Consider the following 14039-nt stretch of genomic DNA (forward strand, 5'->3'; position numbering starts at 1 on the left):
GATAAAAGTAGGGAAAACCACTTTTCATTTCTTTTAATATAGATGAGAACACTATGTAAATTCACAAATTATGGATCTCATAAGTAATTTTTACCCAACTGTATATCAAGTATTACAATTAATTCTTATTTCAATAGTGGACTATTGGTCAAGTAACAGAAAGGAGCTACTGTTGCTTTGGGACAAAAACCTTTCAGTGTATTTAGATCTCTCATTTAAGTAAATTGGTAAACATAAAATTGATTCAGCTTTTTTTTTGTTTGTTTTAAACTACACAGATACAATATATACTCTTATGTATGATGAAGAAAAATATTCAGACAAACTCCCACCTCCTCCAAAGACAGAAAAGAAACTGAACCAGAAAGGAGAGGGTTATCTGCAGTGAGGGTGGAACACGTGGGGTTAGGTGGTACCACTCACACAACCTTCCTCACACTGGATCCTAACAGAAGGCATGGTTTTTTAGTCCACACGGTAAAAGACTGGAGATGCTCCTGATGGAAAATCGGGGTAGACGTGTATGAGGAGCGAGCCCTTTCCCAAATTCACTTCACGACCCACAGTCTGCACTGCTTTCCTCTGTGTCAGCTCATGATACACAGTAGAGAAGAGTTTGTGTGGCAGAATTTTTTTTTGCCTAGGCTTTTCAAAACCACTAGTTCTTCAGAAACTGAAAAGAGCAAGAGTCTTTCTAACACTTGTAAATCTAGCTGTGACTTAACTCCATACCCTTAATTTTACTAAGATTTAGTAAGTTTTTTACAGCTTTTATAATTAGGCAGAATGCCATTTCTTAAAACCAAAGTTGTATCCAAAACATAGCAATCTATTACAAAGTATTATTACTATGAAATGGGCACACATTTTTAACTATAACTCAAGAGTGAATGTAAAAACAATACTGGAAATGAAAGGAAAAATATACATATATATGTTCCACATGTTCAAAACTAAAGAATGACAGCTGAAAACTGCTATATATAAAATCTCACCACATAGTCTCACTGCCAGGCAATTATGAAGACGTGTTCACAACAGAAGAAGCACTATAGCTCTTAATGCAAACTTAAAATACCAGAATGATTTGGTTACACAGTATGAGAAACATCACCATTCAAAACTTATCAATTATATTACTGTATTTGAAATTAAATAATATAAAGTCTAAATATATTAAAGTTTCTAATTAATTTATTTGTTAGTGTAATCTGGTTCAAAAAGTCACTTTAATATGAAGCTTTAATAGCCTAAGAGTCTTAATACAGATAAATAAATAATATCTTAAAACAGGTAATAACTTTAATGTAAAATGTAGTGATAACTTTTTTGCAATTAGACAACTGGACAATCTGAGACTTAAAATGGAATTTAGAACAAGAGCACAACACGGAGAAGCTGAATTAACAAAGTACAGAATGGTTTTTCTTTATAATGACATGAGGATAGTAAAATAATAATGAGAAGAATGGCTCATCACAAACATTGTAAAATCAGGATGTAATGGGGTAAGTTTTTGGCATTCCAATTACAGAAATCAGAGTAGTTTTTGTATATTTCCAAAAGTCAAGATTGCATTGGGCCGCATTTTCATATTTTATATTGTAGAAGTTCTATTTCAACCTTACCTTCTTACCCTCACTCCATCTCTCTAATGTTAAAGAATCCTGATGATTCCTATCTAATGGCTTATCTGATATCTAGTGAGAAAAACATGGTTGAATATATTCTATTACCTTGATCATAAGCCTTTCTGGTAGTGAATAAGGAATATCCTGAATTTCTGATTTTTTTCCCCTGCAAGATGTATTGTTTCTGTGTAATCCTAGAACACTGCCATACTCCTTTAAAAATGTATCATTATTTATTTTATAATACAGTAAACTTTCCCCAAAATCAGTACTCTTTTTCTCTCTTATTCTGTATCTTTTAAGAGCCTGTAACACAAAATTTTTAGAAACTTAGATATTTAAGCTCATAAAATCATTTGGGCTACCCAAGTAATATACCTATAGTTTTAACTCCTATTTAGTGTTGGTCTTTTATGTTGATAGCAAGTTGACAGGTTTCAAAGAAAAATACTTTCAGCAAGGTCTATATTAACTTTAAAGTAAGAAAAATCTTTGTGAAAAGTATATTTATAAGTAAATTCTGCTCAAATGAAATCCTTATTCCATGGTTTTATTTACTGTTGTATTATTGCCTTGATTCTACCGATCAGGTCCTTAAAGAATACAAACATCTGTTGTGTACATATTCTACCTTTTAATCTCCTTTTAACCACTTGTCAATAAATAGTTCTTAAAATATTTGTACAAAGGTCAAGAAGGAATCAATACAAATTTAGCAGTTGTTTCCCCTGGCAGGTGGAACTAAAAGGAAGAGGAAAATATTTCCATTAAACTTCCTAAATTTCTGAATGGCATGATTTTATAATGATCAGATCTTTTCTACTTGAAAACAAAGAAGGGCTTCTATACTGCATCTAATTGTGACTCTCCATAATGAATTCATAATATTAGCAAGTAAGAAAATTTAGTTATATAGGTTGTGAACCCAGAGTCAAATTTCAAAATCACCACTTTGTAAATTCCTTGGAAGTGTAAAAGCTAGATTTCAAAATTAAGGCAAGCATTTAATCATTTATCAATTGTTTAAATATCTTCCACAAATGATGATTATATTTCTGACTTACCTGTAAATATAGTTTATTGTCTTTTGTTATAGCATCCATTAGTTCTTTCTGTAGAGGTGGGTCTCCATTTACCCAGAGTCCAGTGGTTGAATTATTACCAGTTAAACCATTAGTACTGTTCTGTCTCTTATACAAAAGTACATAAGCTGTATCCTTGGGAAACCTACTCGTAATTTTCTGGACTGACTGAAATGAAGTAAACGTCACTCGGCTGTCATTAAATAAAAACCATTCTTTTGACATGTCCTTATTTTCCAAGTCCTGTTCAATCACTGTGGTGGGACTATCTCTCCCGAGTAAGTGGTTCCGGGAGGAGGAAAACGCCAGGGTTTCAGGCTGGGGGCACATCTGGCAGGAGGACTCTGTTCCTGTGACGTTTCTGGCATAAGAATAGTAATGCCCACTTTCTGAGGACACACCAGAGTGAACGACCACAGAACTCAAGAGATAGGGCACCAGTTTTGGGGAGCAAGCTTCTTCAGTCCCAGAAGGCTTTAACTTTTTAGCTAGACTCTCACTAATGTCAGTGAAGTCAACATCTAGAGACCAACTTTCTGACAACGAAGAGAAAGGAGTTCTTTTAACTGGCAACTCCAAAACCAGTGGCAGTGACACATTGTCTAGTATTTTTCTTCTCACATGATACTTCTGATCATATGAAAATCTTAAGAGAGTAAGGATAAGGTACTCAGGTTCCTCTGTGATTTGCATAGTTTTCTCGGCATTCTGCAGAGAGGCACAGTTTTCACAATAATATTGGTTGTCACCAGTAAGAATCTCTGGAGCCAAAAAATAACTTAGTAAGTCAGTCACTGAAGGTGTGGTTTCACCTCCGGGTTTCTGAGGTACATCTTTATTAACAAGCATCTTGCTCGAGTTACTAGGGACAGGAGTGTCCTCAGGACAGAACTCATCAGGACTGTCAACCATTCCTTCGCTCACGGCTGAGTCACAGGCAATGGCCACTGCTGACAGGTTACAGGCTCCTGGTTCTTCTGAAGGACCAGGCCCACTGGCCTGTGTTAGGCCATCATCTTGTGTACTGGGTGATGATGCTGGATCTTGAAAAGACAAGTTCTCCACAGAAGAGGAAGGACAAAAGGCCAGTGAAAGATCAGTAAAGGCTTCCACTTTCTGTGAGGTACTCCTGCAGTTCAGACAACAAATGTGAGTTTGTAGTTTTCCTCCAAACATTTTTTCAATTAGTGTCTTCTCACCATCACCTGTGCAATAGGTCTCTGTGAGGGCGGCTGCTTTATTGACTACCTCTTGTAAAGACGTTTCACTGCATCCCGGACTTGCAGAAGCCTTGTGTGAGGACTGAACTTTCAAGATCTTTTCTTCTTCATGGAGCCTGCAGGAGAGTATATCATTATATAGCTACTTCGCTTAAATTTAAGTCAGTTCTACTTAAAAATATTAGTGGCTTGGCTTATATAAATAGCCAAATTATTCTTATCAAATATAATGCTTATTTAAAAAATCAAGTTTCTCCTTTAATCTAGAGGAATATCAAACAGTTTGAGAATGTAGATCAGAAGAGAAGTCAGGGATTGTTCCTGACCTATATTCTCACTACACTTTCTTCATATTGCTATTTTATAGCTCTTATACTGTATATACCCACTGACTGTCTCATAGATCTTTGTCTGCCTGGCACCTCATAGAAAGCCTGGCACAAAGAAACTACTCAACGTATCCTTAATGAATGGGAGGGACATGTTGCACATGTTGGGTTCAACTAACGTACTAGTTATTTACATTCCAGAAAGGAGGCAAAGACCAGGAAATAGTAGGTTTTATTACCTAAGTGGGAAGAAGACAATAAAATTTACCAAACCCACCTATTTATCAGTTGGTCCAAATGTGAAGTTATTAAATTTTGTTATCTTAGAATGCCTTTATACTCTTAAAAATAACTGAGGAACCTGAGAGCTATCATGTATGTGGTTATATCTATCAATATTTACTATATTCAAAAATTGAGAATAAAAGTAATAAAGTGCTACACAATAATAAATAATAAACTCATTACATGCTAATATAAATAACATTTTTAAATGAAAAATAGTTATGTTTTCTAAACCCCAAAAAATTTAGTGAGAAGAATGGCTCATTTTGCAAATATTTCAAGCATCTGGCTTAATAGAAGGCAGGCTGGATCCTTGTATCTGCTCTGCATTCAGTCTATTGTGCTCTGTTTTGGATGAAGTATATAAAGAAAGTGTGGCCTTAACTACAGATACACAGATATGTAGTTGGAAAGGGAAAGATCCCTGAAAGTGTTTTGGGAACTCCTAGGGGTTCTTGGGTCATGGTGGAGAGGTCTGACAGAATGTGGTCCACTGGAGAAGGGAATGGCAAAACACTTCAATATTCTTGCCTCGAGAACCCCATGAACAGTATGAAAAGGCAAAATGATAGGATACTGAAAGAGGAACTCCCCAGGTCCGGTAGGTGCCCAAAATATGCTACTGGAGATCAGTGGAGAAATAAGTCCAGAAAGAATGAAGGGATGGAGCCAAAGCAAAAACAATACCCAATTGTGAATGTGACTGGTGATAGAAGGAAGGTCCGATGCTGTAAACAGCAATACTGCATAGAAACCTGGAATGTTAGGTCCATGAATCAAGGCAAATTGGAAGTGGTCAAACAGGAGATGGGAAGAGCAAATGTTAACATTCTAGTAATCAGTGAACTAAAATGGACTGGAATGGGTGAATTTAACTCAGATGATCATTATATCTTCTATTGTGGGCAGGAATCCCTTAGAAGAAATGGAGTAGCTATCATGGTCAATAAAAGAGTCCAAAATGCAGTGCTTGGATGCAATCTCAAAAATGACGGAATGATCTCTGTTTGTTTCCAAGGCAAACCATTCAATAATATCACGGTAATCCAAGCCTATGCCCCAACCAGTAATGCTGAAGAAGCTGAACGGTTCTATGAAGACCTACAAGACCTTGTAAAACTAACACCCAAAACAGCTGTCCTTTTCATTATAGAGGACTGGAATGCAAAAGTAGGAAGTCAAGAAACACCTGGAGTAACAGGCAAATTTGGCCTTGGAGTACGGAATGAAGCAGGGCAAAGGCTAACATAGTTTTGCCAAGAGAACGCACTGGTCATAGCAAACACCCTCTTCCAACAACACAAGAGAAGACTCTACACATGGACGTCACCAGATGGTCAACACCGAAATCAGATTGATTATATTCTTTGCAGCCAAAGATGGAGAAGCTCTATACAGTCAGCAAAAACAAGACCAGGAGCCGACTGTGGCTCAGATCATGAACTCCTTATTGCCAAATTCAGACTTAAACTGAAGAAGGTAGGGAAAACCACTAGACCATTCAGGTATGACCTAAATCAAATCCCTTATGACTATACAGTGGAAATGAGAAATAGATTTAAGGGACTAGATCTGATAGACAGAGAGCCTGATGAACTATGGATATGGATGGAAGTTCATGACATTGTATAGGAGACAGGGATCAAGATCATCCCCATGGAAAAGAAATGCAAAGAGGCAAAATAGTTGTCTGAGGAGGCCTTACAAATAGTTGTGAAAAGAAAAGAAGTGAAAAGCAAAGAAGAAAAGGAAAGATATTCCCATCTGAATGCAGAGTTCCAAAGAATAGCCAGGAGAGATAAGAAAGCCCCCCTCAGTGATCAATGCAAAGAAATAGAGGAAAACAACAGAATGGGAAAGACTAGAGATCTCTTCAAGAAAATTAGACATATCAAGGGAATATTTCACACAAAGATGGGTTCGATAAAGGACAGAAATGGTATGGACCTAACAGAAGCAGAAGATATTAAGAAGAGGTGGCAAGAATACACAGGAGAACTGTACAAAAAAGATCTTCATGACCCAGATAATCACAATGGTGTGATCACTCACCTAGAGCCAGACATCCTGGAATGTGAAGTCAAGTGGGCCTTAGGAAGCATCACTACGAACAAAGCTAGTGAAGGTGATGGAATTCCAGTTGATTATTTCAAATCCTAAAAGATGATGCTGTGAAAGTGCTGCACTCAACATGCCAGTAAACTTGGAAAACTCAGCAGTGGCCACAGGATTGGAAAAGGTCTGTTTTCATTCCAATCCCTAAGAAAGACAATGCTAAAGAATGCTCAAATGACCGCACAATTGCACTCATCTCACACGCTAGTAAAGTAATGCTCAACATTCTCCAAGCCAGGCTTCAGCAATAACGCGAACCATGAACTTCCAGATGTTCAAGCTGGTTTTAGAAAAGGCAGAGGAACCAGAGATCAAATTGCCAACATCCGCTGGATCATCGAAAAAGCAAGAGAGTTCCAGAAAAACATCTATTTTTGCTTTATTGACTACGCCAAAGCCTTTGACTGTGTGGATCACAATAAACTGTGGAAAATTCTGAAAGAGATGGGAACACCAGACCACCTGACCTGCCTCTTGAGAAACATGTATGCAGGTCAGGAAGCAACAGTTAGAACTGGACATGGAACAAGAGACTGGTTCCAAATCGGGAAAGGAGTCTGTCAAGGCTGTATATTGTCACCCTACTTATTTAACTTATATGCAGAGTACATCATGAGAAACGCTGGGCTTAAAGAAGCACAAGCTGGAATCAAGATTGCTGGGAGAAATATCAATAACCTCAGATATGCAGATGACACCACCCTTATGGCAGAATGTGAAGGTGAACTAAAAAGCCTCTTAATGAAAGTCAAAGAGGAGAGTGAAAAAGTTGGCTTAAAGCTTAACATTCAGAAAACTAAGATCATATCATCTGGTCCCATCACTTCATGGGAAATAGATGGGGAGATAGTGGAAACAGTGTCAGACTTTATTTTTTTGGACTCCAAGATCAATGCAGATGGTGACTGCAGCCATGAAATTAAAAGACGCTTATTCCTTGGAAGGAAAGTGATGACCAACCTAGATAGCATATTAAAAAGCAGAGACATTACTTTGCCAACAAAGGTCTGTCTGGTCAAGGCTATGGTTTTTCTGGTGGTCATGTATGGATGTGAGAGTTGGACTGTGAGGAAAGCTGAGCGCTGAAAAATTGATGCTTTTGAACTGTGGTGTTGGAGAAGACTCTTGAGAGTCCCTTGGACTGCAAGGAGATCCAACCAGTCCATCCTAAAGGAAATCGGTCCTGGGTGTTCATTGGAAGGACTGATGCTGAACTGAAACTCCAGTACTTTGGCCACCTCATGCCAAAGAGTTGACTCATTGGAAAAAGCCCTGATGTTGGGAGGGATTGGGGGCAGGAGGAGAAGGGGACAACAGAGGATGAGATGGTTGGATGGCATTACCAACTCGATGGACATGGGTCTGAGTAAACTCCGAGAGTTGGTGATGGACAGGGAGGCCTGGCGTGCTGTGATTCATGGGATTGCAAAGAGTTGGACACGACTGAGAGACTGAACTGAACTGAACTGAGGGGTTCTTATACTACACTTTGAGAACAGCTAAAGTAAGAAAATTTAAAAAAGAAACCAAAGTAAAAACACTCAGAAAAATACAACAAATGCAAGGCATTTTAGAGTTTAACACTAGAAATAATAGGTACAAACAATATTCGGTAGAAATAATCTGTTAAGAAAGAACATAATTCAAATCACAGCTCTAGATAAATACTTTTTACCTGTCTAGTAGAAACCTGAGGTATTCAGAACAGTCTTGTTGTGATCTGGGGGTAAACCATGGAGGTCTGGAAGCCTCAAAGAATATCCGAGGTGCATATGCTTCTCTCTGTTGATCGAGAAAACACAAGGAAGTGATTCTCACACCATGAACTAAATAACTAAATCTTAATATATAATGTTTAATAAAGATTATTAAAATTACATAGGCTTAACCTTTACTACAAGGGACCAAACAAATACATTTAGGTAACTTTCAGTCATAACTTCTCATTATGCAGATCAGAATTATGATCCAGAGAAAGTGTGTGACTTGCCCAAGGTCATACAACTAAACTAGTAGCAGAGGGGATTTTTATCAGACCCCAAGTCTCTTTAACTTAATATAATGCTCCTGGCATTATCTCTCTTATGTGCCTGAATCCACAATTTTTTAAAAAAATCTGAAAAAAAAAAAGTTAGTGGATATATATTTTGTATTAATAAGGGACACACTCTACAGAGCCATGCATACTGATTTGAGGTGGAAATTTCTTTGACTGGGTATACATGTCATAAATGTATGGAATATGAACACACTGGTTCGGGACTTTGCTGACTTTTATTTTTTTAGCATAGGGGCAGTTTAGTGAAGTGATTGCTTGTGGCCTTTACACCAAGGTAGGCTGAAATCCTAGATTTTGCCACGACAAAAAAAGAACTGAGAAAGACATCTGCAAAGTTGTGATTGTAACTTAAAAATTTAGAATTTGAGTATTTGTGGTATATGACAGGGTTCTCAGTTAAGGAGAACATTTCTATCAAAATAGGTATGGTTATGGCATTTTGAAGAAAAGGAATTTGGTGGATTGTTTGCAGTAGGTTTCAGAAATCATTTGATTCATATTCCAGTCTTGCCACTGTTTGCATGGCCATGAAAGCAGGTAATGTAAGTCCTGTTTCTTCACCTGTAAAATGGGGATACTGCCTTATTACCTCATAGATTGATTTTGAGGATTAAGAGATAATATATGTAAACCACCTAGCACAGGAGCTAGGTGAATTTAAATGCTCAATACATATTAGCTTTATTAATTATGAGAAGAAAAGCCTTTTAAATCACATAGGGAAAATCTACCTACCTAATCTACTTGTCAGCCTGCTATCAGACAGGGTCTCAACTATGGCAGAACTTTAATTAGGTTCTCGTGTTAATTCTTTTTTGGGAATATGGAAGACTCCTAAGGCTTTTTCCTAATAGCTCTGACTTAAGTTAATATAGTATATATAATGTATCTATATCTACACATACACCTACAGTATGCATACATGTTATACAGCTGACCATTGAACAACATGGGGTTAGGGTGCTGACCTTCTGCTTAGTCAAAAACCTGTGTCTAACTTCACAATAGGCCCACCGTATCTGTGGTTCTGCACCTGTGGACTCTGACATGGATTGTGTAGTACTCTAGTACAGATTTATTGGAAACAATCCATGTGTAGCTGAACCTTTGCAGTTCAGACTGTGATGTTCAAGGGCAAACTCTATATAACATACAGTAAACACAGCATACAGTAAATACAGCAAGTGCATACATCCATTTACTAGAAAACAATGTTTGGGAGTTGCAGGGAGGAGATTTCATCTCCTTTGGTCCTGAGGTGTTAAATTTGTAAACATATTTCCTCCAGGTAGAGAACAGTAAAATGATCCTCTGAGTATTTCAGGCCATCACTCATGTCAATCTTGATTCCTTTCATTTAAGAAGTTATACTTGAGATATTTCTCAGTTTGTACATAGGAAACAAAGCATTCCTAACAACTCAATTCCATCAATTCTAAATCTATCTTCTCTTCTGGCTGTAACTACCTATTCCTTTAGACCTCTGTGAAATGAAAACAGTAAAACCAGAAAATATTATTTATAAATGATTTGTATTATTCATAGGTATTACTCAAAACTTAAAAGTACAAGTTCCTTGAACATAAGGATTCCTTTCTGAATGCTTATCAGACTTTATATTATATCTCTCAATAAATGGCTATTTACCTGACATTCTGGCTATTAGCATAAACTTATTTCCTTGGATTAATTTGTGGACATAAAAGATCACAAAATTTTAAGCTCCATAACTTTTAACAGGTAAATAGTTTATCCATTAAGTTCTAGAGCTTAAAAGTTTAGTCATAATGAAAGGGTATATACATTAGAAATGGGAGGGGAAAAAAGACAAGATGCCACAAAATTATTTTAATTTTTCATTACTATGAAAATCTACCAAATTAATATTTATAAACTTAAAGATGCATTTAAAAATATTATTTCACAAAGGAGCTATTTTTTGGATAGGAAATCAGATTTTACCTATAATAATTAGAATAATGGGTCAGTAAAATATTCATCTACAAGAATGGAAAGTAGAAAGGAGAAGTAAGAACTTAGGGCATATCCTGATTTTAGGCAGTATCTCTTTAGATTTCTATGTGGATCTGTTGTGGTGGGAGAGAGATATATTATTTCTTTAGTTAGAAAGGTTCATCAAATTTGGTACAATGTGAAGTTAAAGAAGATCATCAATGCAGTTAACATATACATACTACACACACTTACACTCACCTGTGTATGAGCCAAAAAGGCAAAAAGATGCTGTAATTTTTTCATTAATGAATTGCACCCATTTAGATTTAAAGATAATACTTGTCTCCTGAAACTGAAACATAGAAAATATCACAATTTTTTGTCTACATGTGTACACATGACGCACTTTTTAAAAGCTAAAGGGAAGTTAGTTCAAGTTATTATCCTTAAAGTAAAATTTCCCTTCCCTGAAGGCCCTTTACCTGGCCAAGTCCCTGCCTACAATGTAGTGAAGAAGGAAGAAAATGGGCCTGAACAGTTACTACACAGCCTGGCAATGACCACGTGCTGTTGCACATTATTCCTGTCTTTTGGATTAGCAAATAGAAATAGATGAAGCTATTAACTAGTAACTTGAGTAAACAACTTAGTCAGAGTGTTAAAGAATGTGGTATTAGTGCTGAATGGGAAAAGAAGAAACTTCAAAAAACAGTATAGAACAATTGGGTATCCTTTTGGAAAAAAATGGAATTAGATAAGATTTCATATCATTACAGATGCCACAGAGAAGTAATGAGCTAAATGTAAAATATGAAAATACTGAAGTATTTAACAGAAGAAAAGGGGGTAAAGGGAGTTTAGGCGGGAAGGTGTCCTAAAATTCAGAAGCTATAAATGATTAATAGCAGATCTGACTACATAAAATAAAAAACTGCAAACAAAACACTCGATAAATGTATCATACTGATGGGAAGAAAGCACGTATACACCAGTATAAATCAGTAGGAAAAAGAAAAGGACCCAACAGAAAGGTACACAATGGAAAGAATAGGTTATTCAGAAAAGAAACACAAATGAACAAAGATACTAGAGAGGGCAAAAAACTCTGTAAAGGTCAGCTAATATGCACAAAGACATTTTTGTCCAAATTGGAAAGATTTTTTAATACTGATTTTATCAAGTACTGCTAAAGGTATGGGTTCATAGGTACAATCATGTATTAGTATGCAAGTTCAACTTTCTGGAGACCAATGTGGCACACCCTATTCAAAGAATAGCCTCTATATCGGCATATGGGCAGATGTTAATTATAAGCAAAACAACCTAATATTCATCATTAGGAAGATGATTAAAATAACTATGGCACACAGTTACTCATATATACTCAGAATGACATAGCTCTGTCATTACACTAACATGGGACTATTTCCAATATAAATCAACAAAAGAAAAAAAATAAGTGGCTGGAAAAGAATACATAAACAAGATTCTTTGTCAACATATTTTTAAAAACCAATGCATTTGTTTTATACTAGATAAATCTTATCACTGTAGAAAAAATAGGTCTGGAACAATGCAAGCAAAACTATTAACAGATACCTATGGGAATGTCTGATTTTTATGTACTCCTAGATTTATTTTTTTAATAATTTACATATTACCAAAGAAATAAAATATGCTGTCTGCCTATTCTGAGATAGTATTGGCTGCTATTAAATAAGATGTGCTCTTTGAATTGTAGCTGTCAGTTATAACTGCTTTGAGTTTTTGCTTTCTCTATCGTTTGTAAAATGAGATGGTTGGATTAGATGACCTCTGGTGGAAAGACATGGATTATTTTCGTTTTATGCCTAGTATCATTTGTGTCTATGAGTAAATATTTTCTTAGAACACAAGAAAAAAAATTCCTAAAAACAAACAAACCACTAGACCAAATGAAAACACCTTAGTTTTGATTGTATATATTGAGGCCAGGAAAGAAAATAAAGCTAAACTCTTCAGCTTTTAGTTTATGAGTCTTCTGTGATCAGTCACTCAGTTGTGTCTGACTCTTTGCGACCCCATGGACCGCAGCCCTCCAGGTTCCTCTGTCTATGGAATTCTCCAGGCAAGAATACTGGAGTGGGCTGCCAAGCCCTCCTCCAGGTATGATACCTGGAAGGCAGGTAAGAGGCATATAGGAAGGCATAAAAACTTACAAAGGCCTAGAATTCAATTTGTAAACATCTCTGGTCAAGTTCCATGAATATCCTATTGGTATAGAAGAGAAAAATTCAACCAGGTTTTTGCCTTCAGGAAAAGTTCATCACTATTTTGTACCTTTACAGATTGCATTCACATAGCTAACAGCCACTGATTTCCTATTTGCTTGGCTGCAAGAGAATATGTATTTGAAAGTAAATCTGTAAGACGGCAAAGGAACATGTCTGTTATACATCTGGTTCAGTATCTATCAGCTTGGGATGGGAAGCAGAGCTTGAATTTCTTTAAAGGCAGTGAAGAAGTTATTGATCTGATAAACAGCAAAATACCCACAAGTCAAGTCAGAGTAACTGAAAGACTCTAAATGAAGTAAATAATATAAACATGAAGTATAATTTATATAAATTAGCATTTTAATAGCTCCAGGCACTAAAAGCAATTTTGTTTCTGAATAAGGCAATTATATGAAAATATTAATGTTTCTACCATATATAAGAAATAATTTGAAGACAATCTCACCATCTTACATTTCATCAGCATGCATCAATTTCTACAGTTAAAATGAAAAATTTTTTTAAAGTTCAAATTAAAACTTACTCTGTGGCCATAAACAATGCTTGTATAACACTGTTCATATAACATGTATTGCCTAGATTAATAAGACCAGTTTTCCCAGTTTCAGATTTTCCAGAAAGTCTAGACAAGCAAGATGCCAAAGAATTGGATTGAGAAGTCCAGGCACTTTGATTGAGAATCAATTTAATCTTCTCTTCACTGGGCTTAGGAAAATCCTGTAGATCATAAAGAGGAAAAAGTAGTATAAAGTATAAACTACTTTTTGTTATTAACACCATAAAGAAGATTCTTCCACTGACATTTAATCTTTCTTTTCTCCCATTTAGTTTTGATATCACTGATAGTACTTGACCAGTCATCAAAAAAAATCACAGTACATGGCAAAAATAATGGTCTCCAAAAAGAATATATTAACCCTTAGAAATAAAATCTCAAAGTAGTCAGAGAATGAAAAATGAAAGTATCTAAGCACAATGACCTTTGACTTTAAAAAACAAAACTCCATCTCGTGTTTAACCATAGAGAAAATGATTACAAGATATAGCTTCTTCCCCGCTTTGTGACGTATGAAATAAAATGTTCAG

At 36.0% G+C, this 14039-nt stretch overlaps 1 protein-coding gene across 1 annotated transcript in view; it reads right to left on the reverse strand.

Moving 5' to 3' along the window:
* USP38 (ubiquitin specific peptidase 38) overlaps positions 1 to 14039 on the reverse strand; it is a 34167-nt gene that overhangs the window by 3190 nt on the left and 16938 nt on the right. The window contains exons 6-9 of the mRNA XM_070474814.1: positions 13477 to 13670; positions 10936 to 11029; positions 8338 to 8444; positions 2696 to 4049 (exon numbers count right to left, since the gene is read on the reverse strand). Of these exons, the coding sequence (XP_070330915.1) occupies positions 2696 to 4049; positions 8338 to 8444; positions 10936 to 11029; positions 13477 to 13670 (1749 nt within the window). The remainder of the gene's footprint in view (positions 1 to 2695; positions 4050 to 8337; positions 8445 to 10935; positions 11030 to 13476; positions 13671 to 14039) is intronic.

The sequence above is a fragment of the Odocoileus virginianus genome, chromosome 12, assembly GCF_023699985.2.
Source record: "Odocoileus virginianus isolate 20LAN1187 ecotype Illinois chromosome 12, Ovbor_1.2, whole genome shotgun sequence".
Classification (NCBI taxonomy): Eukaryota; Metazoa; Chordata; class Mammalia; order Artiodactyla; family Cervidae; genus Odocoileus; species Odocoileus virginianus.